This window comes from Narcine bancroftii, chromosome 4 (assembly GCF_036971445.1).
Source record: "Narcine bancroftii isolate sNarBan1 chromosome 4, sNarBan1.hap1, whole genome shotgun sequence".
In the NCBI taxonomy this organism is placed as follows: domain Eukaryota; kingdom Metazoa; phylum Chordata; class Chondrichthyes; order Torpediniformes; family Narcinidae; genus Narcine; species Narcine bancroftii.
Window position 1 is genome coordinate 74,417,199 of NC_091472.1, and position 12,917 is coordinate 74,430,115.

The window sequence follows — 12,917 nt, forward strand, 5'->3', positions numbered from 1 at the left end:
GTATGTTTTAAAAATATACTTAATTTCACAAAGAGAGTGACTAATATTGATAAATTCAAGTTTACTGTGCAATAAAAGTTAACAAGTGACTTTTTATACATGTCATATTCAAGTATTTAATGGTCCAACGATCTGGGTTACACTCTGATGTACCCACACCCACCCCCCCATCCCAAAAATCCTGTATTCACTCACCCATTCGTCCTTGATTTCAACCCATCTTTCATTGTTTGTCTCTCATTCTCAGTCTCCTCTCCTGTATATTATCCATTCAGTAATTTGCTCTTTTGTGTCAACTTCATAATTCCATTTATATACTTGCTTCTTCTCATTTTCCTTGTATCTGACTTGAGTTGATTTATATTCACCTGTACACATTCTTAGTTCTTTTCTTTCATTATCTGTATGCTTTTCCCATTTTGAATAAATGTTACAGTATCCTATATTTTAAAACAACTTGAAAAATAAAAATAAAATCAGTCCAAGAATTGGAAGATTGAATTGGTTTCTATGATATATTTTTAACTACCCTTCAATATAATTTTCCATTTACTAAGCTTTGAAAGATGATCTGTTTCTGTGAATGCTGTGTGCCATATTCCATTCAAATTCGAAATAGGCCAACTCTAAATAGGAGGGTATATTTAACCATTTGGTGCCAAACGTAATTTCCTTTGATTTAAGTGTAAAATGGCCTTATTTAGTCAGCACATTTTTTTTTCTTCTTTTTCCTTTATAGCAGCAACCAAGTTGTCTGCACACTGGTAAGGATGCATCTAATTCTCAAGCAATTGGAGGGAACCAGTTGTGTACCTTGAGTACACTGCAGATTACTATTCAAAAATGGGGAGAAATAAAACACTTGAAACCTCAGCAATTGATTACTTTTGTACAATTATGGTATATGAACAAATAGAAAATTTTGAATTTTTAAAAAATTTAAAGGGCTTTGGAGAAATTGGTGGAAGTAATGAAATGTATTTCCTGAAGAAGTTAAGAAAGCCTTAGAAGAGTAGACCTCCTCTTTAGAAAGAATTTTTTTTAGATTATAAAAACATGATAACTTGTGAGGTGATACTCAAGTCTGGGATTCATTATTTTGAATATCTCTATCAGATCTTTGCTTAAATTTCTTAGCTGCAGGGAGAGCAATTCTTCTTACTTAGTTAATGCCATGTGTACTGAGATACAATGAAATACTTTGTGTGGTATCAATGCAAGTCATCCGATATTAAAGTACAACAGGTTATGTAAAAATGAAACAAAAATGTGGCGTTTCACATTTCAGAGAAAGGTTTGGTTAAAACAGTGTCATGGCCATAATGAGGTATTGTTTTTGAGATCAAGGTATCACCTTTTGCCAGTGTGAGATCCATTTAAGTATCTGATAGCAACAGGAAAGAAACTGTCCTTGGACAGTTTCCAAGGACATATATTTTCTACCGGCGAGAGGGGAGAGAAAAAAGTGTGACTGGGGTGGGATGTGTCCTTTAACACATCGGCTGCTTTCTGGAGGCAGCGGGAAGAGAAGAGGTTGATGGAGTGGAAGTTGGCTAATGTGGTGGCCTGAGAGGCACTCACAACTCTGCAGTTTCTTGCGGTCTCAGGCAGAGTTCCCATATCAAACTGTAATGCATCCAGCCAGAATACCTTATATGGTCCATCTATAAAAATTGGTGAAAGACATTGGGAACCTGCAAAATTTTCTTGGGAACGCGAAGCATTGTTGTGCTTTCTCGGCCGCAGTGTCAAAAGTGGATGAACCAGGACAAATTATTGGTGCCTAAAAACTTGAAGCTCTCCGCTTTAGTGTTCTTGCAACAGATACCCTCTGAACAACTACATTTCCTCATTTATGATATTGTTCTGGTGAATCTTAGGCCTTAACTATTTTTTTCATATTGGTATGCCAGAATTAAAACCTGAAGCAGCACATTGTGTTGGTGTCACAGAGACAGCAATGAATATTAGTGTATTTCGCCCCCTTGTGGCAATTGCTGAAATGCGTGCTGCAAGTCTTAGATTTATGCAGACATGCGCCAGTCTCCCAAGTTCACAAGAGTCTGCTTGAGTCCCGTATAGTTAAGACACTTTCTGGAAGACAAAATGCTACAAGTCCAGATTTAACTGAAAGGAGATTCAGCTACCATCTAGGATTCTATTTTATATTAAGTTGGAAGCCAGCCTTTAAGCATGATGGATGGAGTGAAAAGGGGGATTGGAGCATAAGGATCCATGCTGTTTTAATGTTCATCCTGTTCTGTATTTTTTAGTGCACAGGTCCTTCAAGGAGCAGACCCACTGAAGATGCCTCACCCTTCACATCTTCAAAACTCTTTAATCCTCTCATTTCTAGTCATTGTTTCTCTGTAGATTCAACCCTGGCAGCTAATACTGTCACATGGAGATTAAACCCCCAAGTGGTATAGATGGTGGGGTCCAGAATCTGTGCAGGATGAAATTCATATTACGTGATCAAAAGACTCAGTACTACGTTTTAAGGAAAGAATCTTGAAACTGGATGGCTCACCATGGTGATGAACAGATCTATGACGAGCACATTCCTGATCCAAAGCATGACATTTCCATGGACTGAATTGTGTCCTTAAACTAACTTGAGTCAGCCTTTGTAATTGTGGGTGACAGTGTATTCAGGACTCTGATCTCCTCCAGCCTGGAAAGTCTGAGTGGCAGCATGAAGAGACCTGGGAATGATTGAACAGGAGTTTTGACTGATCATAGCCTTTGCAGTCAGTTATGGAAAACATCAGGAGAACTCATGCAACCCCTGATGAATGTGGATCTGAAACAATGGGAGCTGCCTCTTAAAGTTCAAGTTTATTTTAAATCTGATTGCAGAAGTACAACCCATTCTCCAGTCCTTGGTGCAAAACCTGCAACCAGACATGACCCATATACAAGTGATACGAATGCAGAACAAATATACATATAATCTATAAGAATAAATATTATTTAATAGGATTCTCAGAGGTTAGTGAGAAGAGTTCATTTAGTCGTTCAGCAGTCTCACCGGCTGTGGGAAATTGCTGTTTCTCGGCCTGAAAGTACTGGGTCTGATACTCCTGAGTCTCTTTTCCAGTGTGAGTACCTGAAGGATGCAGGGTGGAAGGGTTCCTCAGCAATTTTGTGTGTCCTCTTCAGACAATAATCCTGGTAGATTATGTTGAGGGGGGTTGGGGGGGGGGGTGGTGGGGGAGACCTCCGTGATCCTGTGGAGTGACCTCTGATCTAATTCTTTACAGAAACAGTAGTACTCTGTGATGTAGCCAGCAGGACCCTCTCGATAGAGCTGACATGATGGTAATCGTAGCCTTGTCGCTTCAGTCTTCGCAGGAAGTGCAGTTGCCGTTCTCCTGTCTTCTGTGGGGGGGGGGGGGGGCAGGGAGGGAAAGTCAATCAATTCCTCCAGCACCTGAGATGTTTCAGTCCACATTTTTTCACCAAAAGGACATCTGTGAAAATCCATATGCCTTCTTTTGAATTGGAGCTGCCTTCTTTCAGCAATATTGAAGCCACAAAACCACTATCTTGTAGTAATATTTCAATAAGCAGAAGTGTTTTTTTTAAAGATGGTGTAAAGGAAGCACTTTAAAGGATAAGATAAAGATTTGCTGGAGGAGCTCAGCAGGTCAGGCAGCATGGGTATAGAAACTTGATATGTCTTGATAAAGGATTCAGAGCTGTAACATTTGTCAATTTTTACACATAAATACTGTCTGACCTGGTGAGTTCTTCCAGCAATCCTTTACTTGCTCAAGATTTCAGCACGTGCAGCTTTTATGTTTCATGGATATGTTGTTTTGAAGTACTTGTCGAATTCATTCATGAAAAACTTGTCCTTTATTGGCTGCAAATGACCTGCAATGTTGACCCTGTGAGGAAATATTGGCATGTCAGTGGTTTGCAGTTCTCTTAGAGGAGCTCTTCCAGTAATTAAGGAAATCGCTGGTTTAATGTGATCTGCAATAATTGCATCTTCACCTTAATCCCTCTCTGTTTTGTTGCCTTCCCAGGTTTCTAGCTGCTTGTCTAAGTAATTATTATGTTGAATGCTGAGTTTGCACAGCATTATAGCCCACTGCTGTGGAAATGAAGTGGGTTGTCGGCACCCTCTTTCAGAATCCTAATGTTCTGCTTGAAGAAATGCTTCAATGGGGATTTTAAAATGCCGTTAGAGCAACATCAAGCAAGCTGTTTGTCAATGAACAACAAAGCAGACAGACTGGTCCTGCCTTTCTGCTTTACCATAGCACAGGACCTCACTAGAGAATGGGAACACATCAACATCTGCACATCCTTTACCTTCAGCAAATAAAGTCCCATGCTGTTCATGAATGCTGACAGTTCATGATCATGAATGCAAACTCGGTCATCCTGTATCTGAGGAAGCTCACAGTTGTCAACTCTGCATGTCAACTGTTGTTCATGAGAACATGATATAAATATTTGTCCTTTAGGATGCAACATCTGTGAGTTCTTTAATTAGCGATTACATGGTTGGCTGGCTAATGTTTGTATACTAATTTTAGCAGTTGGAATAATCCAAGGAAGCAGTTTAGAGCCTTGTGACTTTGAAGCCCACAGGTGAAGTAGAGGTAATTTTCAGATGGCTAAAATGGGCAACACAGGTCAGGGATAAGCAGAATGCTAAAACTGTCCTTTCTGAAAGTTACTCTTTCTATCATAATGTGCTATTTCTTGCAAACATTTACATTGCACACACTTAAGGAGGATGGGTTTCATGGACCCTGATGTTTCATAGCAAGTTCCCATTTAAAAGGCCCCCATCTTATCTGTCTCCATCTCTGCAGATAGGAGCCACTCTAATGCTCACAAAAGAACCTGGAAACTTGTCCTTTGTGCTTTTTAAAAAACCAGCAGGACCTGACACATCCTGAGTGAAATATGGACCTTAATCTTGGTCTTCTTCTGTTTTGATTTTGCCTGCAAGAACTAGATGTATTACAAGTAAGCATTTTGATGCACATTCCAATGTATGAGACAATAAACTCATTATCTTATGTTACATAAAAAAGACAGAACATTCACACCAGGTCTACACAAGAGTCTATATCAACTTCCCAACCACTGTTGTTGTGTATACATCCAAGCAACTCACTTGAACTGAACTTGGTCATAACATGTTTTATGCTCCAAGCAATTGTATGAGTTTTCTTAAAATCTTTCTTGGATTTTATTTGTGACTATATGATTAGCCTAAGCTTGGTCTTTCTGAAAGTGAAAACTTTGCTACTTTTACTATACCAAACCCATTCATTATATTAAAAGCCTTGAGTCATCTCTGAGCCTGATTGTGCAGGGAAAAATTCATGTCAACCTATCCAATCTTTCCTCCTTAGCAGACTCTATCCAACCCGGTATCATTTTGTACATAATTTGCACATTCTCCAAAGCCTCTCCATAACAAGAATATATTGGTTCTCCACTTTTCTTTCTGTCTGGCAGAACGTCTCAGTGCCTGCTTTTAATTGTCTCGTAAATTATCACTTATTTCTACTGCTTTGTGTCTTTGTACATCTGGATCTTCTCAGTTTGAAAATGTTCATTCTAGTGTTTGAGGTCTCCTTGCTCTTCCAATCCAAGTGTAGCAGCGTAGTCATCTACATTGAAATTCTTTTGTTAGTATGGTATTGTGATATCTGCTTTTGTCATCAGAAGCAATGCAAGTTGTAAATTAAAAGAATGGGATCCAACATTATCAGATAGATGTTGTCCCTGTAAGGAAATGGGAACAACAATATATGCAATTTGGGCATGTACAAAAGTGAATATGTTTTGGGAAGATCTAAATCAGATGTTAAATAAAATCACAAAGAATAACATACCAAAAAATCCAAAGACCTTTCTTTTAAGTAATATAAGAAGTAATGAATTATGCCTCAAATTGGATAAAGTGCAAAAAAGATTAATTATGATAGCCTTAGCAGTAGCAAAAAAGTGTATAATGTTAACTTGGAAAAAGGAAGAGAGCCTGAGAATACAGCAATGGTACATAGAAATTAATAAATGTATTCCATTGGAAAAAATAACATATAATTAAAAAAAATAAAGTCACGTTATTTGAACAAATTTGGGAACCGTACATGGAACATAACAGAGAGGGCTTGATTTGGACCTCCAGCCCCCTAAAATTATAAGAAGACAAAACTATTTGATTCAGTGTGTAAAAGTAGATGACGCATTTTTCTTCTTTATTTTTCATTGTGTTAAGACATTGTTTTTTTGGTTTTTTTGTATAGTATATATTAAATATTTATTGGTTTTGGAGGGGGATGGGAAGGGGGGAGGGAAGGAAGGGGGGAAAAAAGGAAGAAAATGCCACTGTGTATATTTAATGAGAAACGTTTGTATATATTGTGGTTGATATGGTTCACAGTATGAAAAATAAAAAAAATATTTAAAAAAATAAGTACTGCAAGTGGTTAGTTTGTTGGTGCTTAAAAAAACTGTTTACAGTTAGGCAAATTTGAGTGACTTGGGGGGAAAAAAGTTTTTAAAAAAAAAACATAACCCTTTTACATATCCGTTTCAGGGCCTAATATGTTTTGTTGCCAACAAGATTTTAAGAATAGAGGAAAGTTGTTGAATAAGGTTAAGGGGTGCTTTGTAAGTTCATTGTTGTATGCATGCTACATAACAGAGAGAGCTTGCCTCGGACCTCCAGCCCCCTAAAATTATAAGAAGACAAAACTATTCATTTATAGTTTTAATTAATTAAGTTATTAATTTTCTCCTCATTGTCCTTCCCATCCCATTTGTCACATTATGTTACCTCGATACTTCCATATTTCTTATATTTGTTACATCTCTATTTGTACTTCAGATTGATTAAAAATCAATGCATTCAGAGAACCAAATTTGTTTTTACAGGCTGCAGCCATACCGCTTTTACAGAATGAGTCAAGACCAAGTAATGAAGAACCTCCTCTGCCCGGGAAGATGACAATTTCTCCCCCATGTACCACATTGGTTCTCGGACAGCCAACACCTCCACCGTCTACTTCAAACCTTGCAACAGAAACTATGTTGACTGATACAGTGCCAATAAAGGAAAAATGTGAAGGTCACCACTTTCTTACGCCAGAAGAGGCTCCGTCACCTCCAGGAATGCTCACGCCAGGAACTCCTCTTGCTCATAGTCACACAATGCATGTCCTGAATGCAGTCACTCAGGATTCTATGCACGAGGATTCAGTTCGCGGCCTTGTCAAGCTAAGTTCAGTTTGAGCCTTTCTAAATTTCAGATGTTGCTCTCAACACCAAAAGCCAAATCAGGAAATGGCATTGTTTTTCCAGCAAAGACCAGAAATAAGAGACGATTGTTGCAAAATCGTTTATAGAGAATAGGTGCCACAGTGTAAACATGAGCCATCTTGGGTTACTCAGACCAGGAAGCAACATTTAATGGACAGCTCTTTATCCATGAGACCACAGGAAAAAAAACAATCCAAGTCCACACAGATACTACTGAAGTATTATTTCTGTTGTGCTTTCTTTGAAGATGTTGCATATTTGATATCAGTTGGAAGGATCATTGATGTGTATCAGGCCTGCTGAAATGGGTAAACACTGACTAAATCAATTGCTAAACACAGCATGAACCATCTTTATTATCAATACATGGCCAGCTCATCTTTTGCATAAGTGATCAAGAAAAAATAAATACTGTTTCAGGTTTTCTGACAAAGCCTGTTAAGGCTGTGATCTAAGTCACCATGCCACATTGTAAACACTATTAAGGAATCTGTGTAAAAATAGTTTGTTTTCCCAAAGAGTTAAAAGGCAAAGGAAAGCAGAGAAGTGAAAAATCTATTATTCTTTATTGTATTTGTTTTTTGGGGTTAGAAAGACCAAGAATATTAAGAACCACTGTTGCTTTATCATTTATCTTTTTATGTACAGTGTTTGAAAATTAGCTGTATTGTGCCATATCACCATTTAAAACTGGTGATATTAATTTCCTGTGTTTAATAAATTGATGACACTTTTATTCTTTAAATTAACGTACCTTGGCAATTGTGTATAATGGAATTTCTGTTTTCAGCTAGAATGCACATTTTCGCTCACTTTAGTTACCCAGTTACCATTATTGATTTTTTAAAAAAAGCTGCTTGTTCATTAGAAATACACCATCATGGTAAAAATGACCCATAGTGATTCACCAAACTCGAGCAAACAGCTCTTGGAAAGAATTGTCAAATATGTCCCATTTCTCTGCATTCTCCTTTGCCTGGGAGATGTTCATTTTCAGATGTTTGTCCAATTGTCTTTTAACAGTTCCTATTGAATCTGTGCCTACCACCATCCAAGGAGTCTTCAGAGATCATTATAACCTTATTTATAAAAGGAAATTCTCTTCAAATCTCTCCTGATTTTATTTTTGTCCATTGTGTTAAATTGGAGACCTTTGGTTCTTTCTCCTCTTCACAAAGAAAACATTTTTTTCCCTTGTTTATCAAAATCACTTGTATTGTTTTATCATTCTGTTAAAGCTCCTCTTGAACTTTCTGGTTCACAACGGACGATGCCAGTTCTTTTGAACTTTACACAATCATTGTTGCTTATCTAGGGTGCCATTCTGGTATATTTTCACTGTACCCTCTCCAAAGCCTCAACAAGGTTGCCAAACCACAATATTACACACTAATCCAAATCACACTTTAGAATTCATTTGTACAGGTGTGATATAACCTTAAAAATCAGAAAGGTACAGGCATTGCAAACCTGAAATAAAAAGAAAGTGCTAGAAATATTCAATGTCAGACAACTTCAATTGTAGCTATCATCTTGAATCATGGGTTCTTTCTTTCCATATTTTCCAGCATTTTCTCTATTTTTAGTATAATATTTTTGTTCTTCTATCCCTGGGTCTATTTACAAAGCACCATTGGATTTGTTTTAAGATCCTGAACTTGCCTTTACCATATACAATTTGTACTTTTTGACCTACTTTATATGTTTCTTTTTTGTTTTTATTGCACTGATTAATGTCACCTGCAAGATGAAAGTTGTACCTTATTTTCCAAAATGTGCTCCTCCTGTCCCATTTCATTTGCCAGAAGTAGATCTTTGTGAATTGAAAACATCTACCTAAGAAAATGTTTCTGGAATTCATCTTTTCCTTGTCCTTATTGTTTCTCTCTTATTGGGATAATGTGAAATCTTTACCCCCAGCTGTCTATTATCACAACTGTTTTTCTATTCTCATGAATTACATTTTCATCTCATTCCCCCCCCCCCCCAAATTATTGGTGGTCTGCATTATACATTTAGCAGATTAACCTTTTCTTCTTAATTATAATATCTACAGGAAAGATATCAATAAGATCGAGAGTGCAGAGAAAATTTACTAGGATGTTGCCTGGACTTCTGGAACTGAGTTACAGAGAAATGTTTAAAAATGAGGGGAGATTTGATTGATGTATTTAAAATTATAAGGGGAACAGAGAGTTAATGTAAGTAGCTTTTTTTTTACGCTGAGGGTAGGTGAGATACAAATCAGAGAATATAGATCAAGGATGAAAAGGGAAAAATTTAGGGGGAACTTCTTCACACAGAGATGGGTGAGTGTGGAACATGCTACCAGCTGAATTGGTGAATGTAGGCTCAGTTTTAACATTTTAGACAAATTTGGGCAGGTACATGGATTGAAGGGCTAAGGACAGGGTGTAGATCAGTGGAATGAGGCAGAAAAATAGTTTGGCACAGACTAGAAGGGCTGCTTCTGTACTGTAATGTTCTATGGTAACCAAATATTTTGTATTTTACCTATCAAGTATGCCATCCCTATCCAAGAAGTTATCATTCATCGAAATTGCCACAACATCCTCTTTTAATTCTCACCTCATCTTTGCTTTCTTTGAGCTTCCAATTAATTTGGTAAATAACTTTTTAAAAAAAATTTTCACCGGGGGGGCGTGGCAAGATGGCGTAGGGAACAGATGTGCCTTCCAGACCTCTCCTGACTCTGATTTATTGTTTTGTCTTTAAGTGCCCGTTAAAGTTCTTTTAAAAGTTTATAAATAATAAGAGGTGCTGGATTAGTGCCTAATGGTTTATATGCAAAAAAAAGGTAAAAGAAAACATCAACAGACTGTTAAAAAACTACATTTTCCGAAATTGTCTGAGCCTACTTGTTTACAAGAAGCCAGGACTCAACGTAGAATGGATCCAGAAGAAGACGTACAGAATTCGGCATTGAAACTCCGTTTTATACCGGTAAGGATCTCTGAAGGTCGCATTCAGCAGCTTTCAGAACAAAGAGCTGGTCGGGTGCCAGTATTTCACACAATGGCCACTGTGAGTGCTGTTACTGAGACTTTGACAGTTGAATCAGCTGGGGCGCCACCAGCTGGAGAGTTAAAGAGCTGTCATTCGACTGCTACAGTGGTGGCGCTGCAAAATGCATCTTCAATTACAACGGTTTTTCCAGACATCGATTCAGTGAAGATGATTAAAGAGATTTGGCTTAAAGATAACCCTGATTTTCAGTCTCCTGGCATTGCTGGGGGGACTTTGAGAGGGATTTTTATACGAAGTCAAACTGCTAGAAAAGATACTAAATTAAGGGAAGGGACAGAAGATCCCGTGGTCTCTAAGGAACAGCAAGACCCCATTATGCCTGAATCTACTTCTGTTGAAATGTCTGTTAAGGATCTTGAAGATAAGATATATTCTGTATTGAGTCACTTAGCTAATTTTGTGAACCCGTTTATTTCCAAGATTAATGCGATGGCGGAAGCCATTAATGGAGCTTTTAAGCTTGAAACCATTGAAAGATTTGAAATGTGTGATCAAGGTTTAGTCGATGTACAGGATCAACTGCAAGATGAAAATAGAATAATTGAAACATTGCAGATCCAAAATAAAAATTTAGCAAAAAAGGTTGATTATTTGGAGAATCTATCTAGACGGAACAACGTGAAAATTGTTGGTTTGCCAGAAGGCAAGAAAATTTTTTACTGAATGGATTCCACGAGTGTTAGGACAGGATAAATTCCCTGAAGGTTTAATACTGGAACGTGCTCATAGAGTTTTAAGAAGAAAATCTTTTTCAGGACAGAATACAAGACCTGTTCTGATCCGTTGTTTAAACTATTGTGACAGAGAGACAATTTTACGTACGGCTATTAGAAATGCCCAGCAAAATAGATCTCCTTTGATGGTTCAGAATAATCCTGTTTTCTTCTATCAAGATTTGAGTCAAGAAATTATGTTTCAATGACGCGAATTTAATTCTGTGAAAGAACGGTTGTGGAAAAAAAGACATAAGGCAACATTCAGGTATTCTGCAGTACTGAAGATTTTTCAGGATGGAAATCAGCCAAAGTTCTTTGGCAATCCTAAAGAGGTTATGGACTTTGCTCAGTCTCTACCAATCATGCAGTTTCAGGAACGATGTAGTTCTTTAAGGTCTCCAAAGAGAGTAGAGATGTAAGGTGGGATCCAGATTTTTAAAAGAAATGGAAGCAATGGTGATCGAAGTGGTAACGTTGATTTAAAAAAATAAATCTTTTATCTTTTTTTTGAGAAGAGTTTAAATAGTTTAAATAATGATGATAGTTTAATGAAATGGGAGTTGGGAGAGGGAACTGGGTGGGCACTAGTTTCCAGAAGTCATCAGCTACCTGTGAGTTATCTCACACCCAATATTTTGGGGGAGTTACCACTTTGGGCGGTTTAAACAGGAGGAGGTAGTCGTGACCTCCGACCTGTTTTTTTTTCTTTTTAATTTTTGGGTTAAGAAGTGAAGGTTTTTTTTAATACTTTTTTTTAAAATAAATAATTTTTTTTAACTCCTTTTGTTTTCTGATTGTAATTGAGAGGGAATTAGGAGGTTTTTTTCTCTCCTTTTTTTTCTCTTTTTTTTGGGGGGAGTTTCTCTTTTTTCTCTCTTTTTTAAGATGATGATGTCACAGAAGATAATAATCCAAAAATTGAGGATGTTGAATTAGATAAAGAGGAAGATGAGGGGAAAGGTGATAAAAAGAAAAAGAAGAAAATCAAGTACAAATACATTGAGGGAAAAGAGTTTAATAAAATTAAGTTAATTTTGATAGGGAATTTTGAAGATGTTATAAATGAAGAATATGGAGAATTTTATAAGAGTTTGAACTTTTTTTTTATATAAAGGGAGGGGAAGGGAATAAAAAGTTTATCTGATTGTTTTTCTAAGGGATGTTTTTGTTCTCTCGATGAATTATAAAGGAAACTTGGTATTAATGGAAATTCTGTATTTATGTATTATTAATTATGATTTTTTTCTATAACAGATATGTGGTTTATATATGATTTTAATATTTGAACTTAGTTTTAAAGTGGATTTCATTTGTTAAATACATGTATTATGTTTGATTTAAATATATGTTTAAGGGTATTATTTTAGTATTGATATTTTTTTTGTTGTTAGTAATTTTTTTGTTGTTAAGTTTTATCCTTTTTTTTGTAAGTGGGGTTTTTTCTATTTTATTTACAACCTTGTTAATTAATTCTTCACTCTTTATTTTGGGGGGAGGGTTGGACTAATTTTAAATTAGATGATTAATGTTGTGTTATAATTATTGGGGGGGTTAATTTGTGTAGTTTAATGATGTAGTATTCTAATTTTTATTATCTTATTTTTTATTATTTCATTAAATGTAATTTTTATTTTATTCATGTCATAAAATTTTAAATAAAGTTTAAAAATTTTTTTTTTCACCATTCTACCATTTTAAGATACTTAAACAACAGAAAACAAATAATGAAAGTGTGAAGAAAGTGGGTATTCACCAAGGAGATATTCATTTCTTGGCCAAAGATGAATTTTATTTCTTGGGTTGAAACTACGCCGTATGTTATTGGGTTTATTTAATGTCAAAGGAGGACAAAGGTTT

General features: G+C 36.3%; 1 protein-coding gene across 3 annotated transcripts in view; it reads left to right on the forward strand.

The window, feature by feature from the left end:
* Window positions 1-8,396, forward strand: part of zdhhc14 (zinc finger DHHC-type palmitoyltransferase 14) — a 136,482-nt gene extending 128,086 nt beyond the window's left edge. For 2 of the 3 annotated variants that reach the window (XM_069931625.1, XM_069931626.1), the window contains one exon: window positions 6,913-8,395. In XM_069931625.1, coding sequence (XP_069787726.1) covers window positions 6,913-7,269 — 357 coding nt within the window. In that variant the 3' untranslated portion in view covers window positions 7,270-8,395. Of the gene's footprint in view, window positions 1-6,912 lie in introns of all 3 variants that reach the window. The other variant, XM_069931627.1, reaches the window with a different exon arrangement.
* Window positions 8,397-12,917: the final 4,521 nt, after the last annotated feature.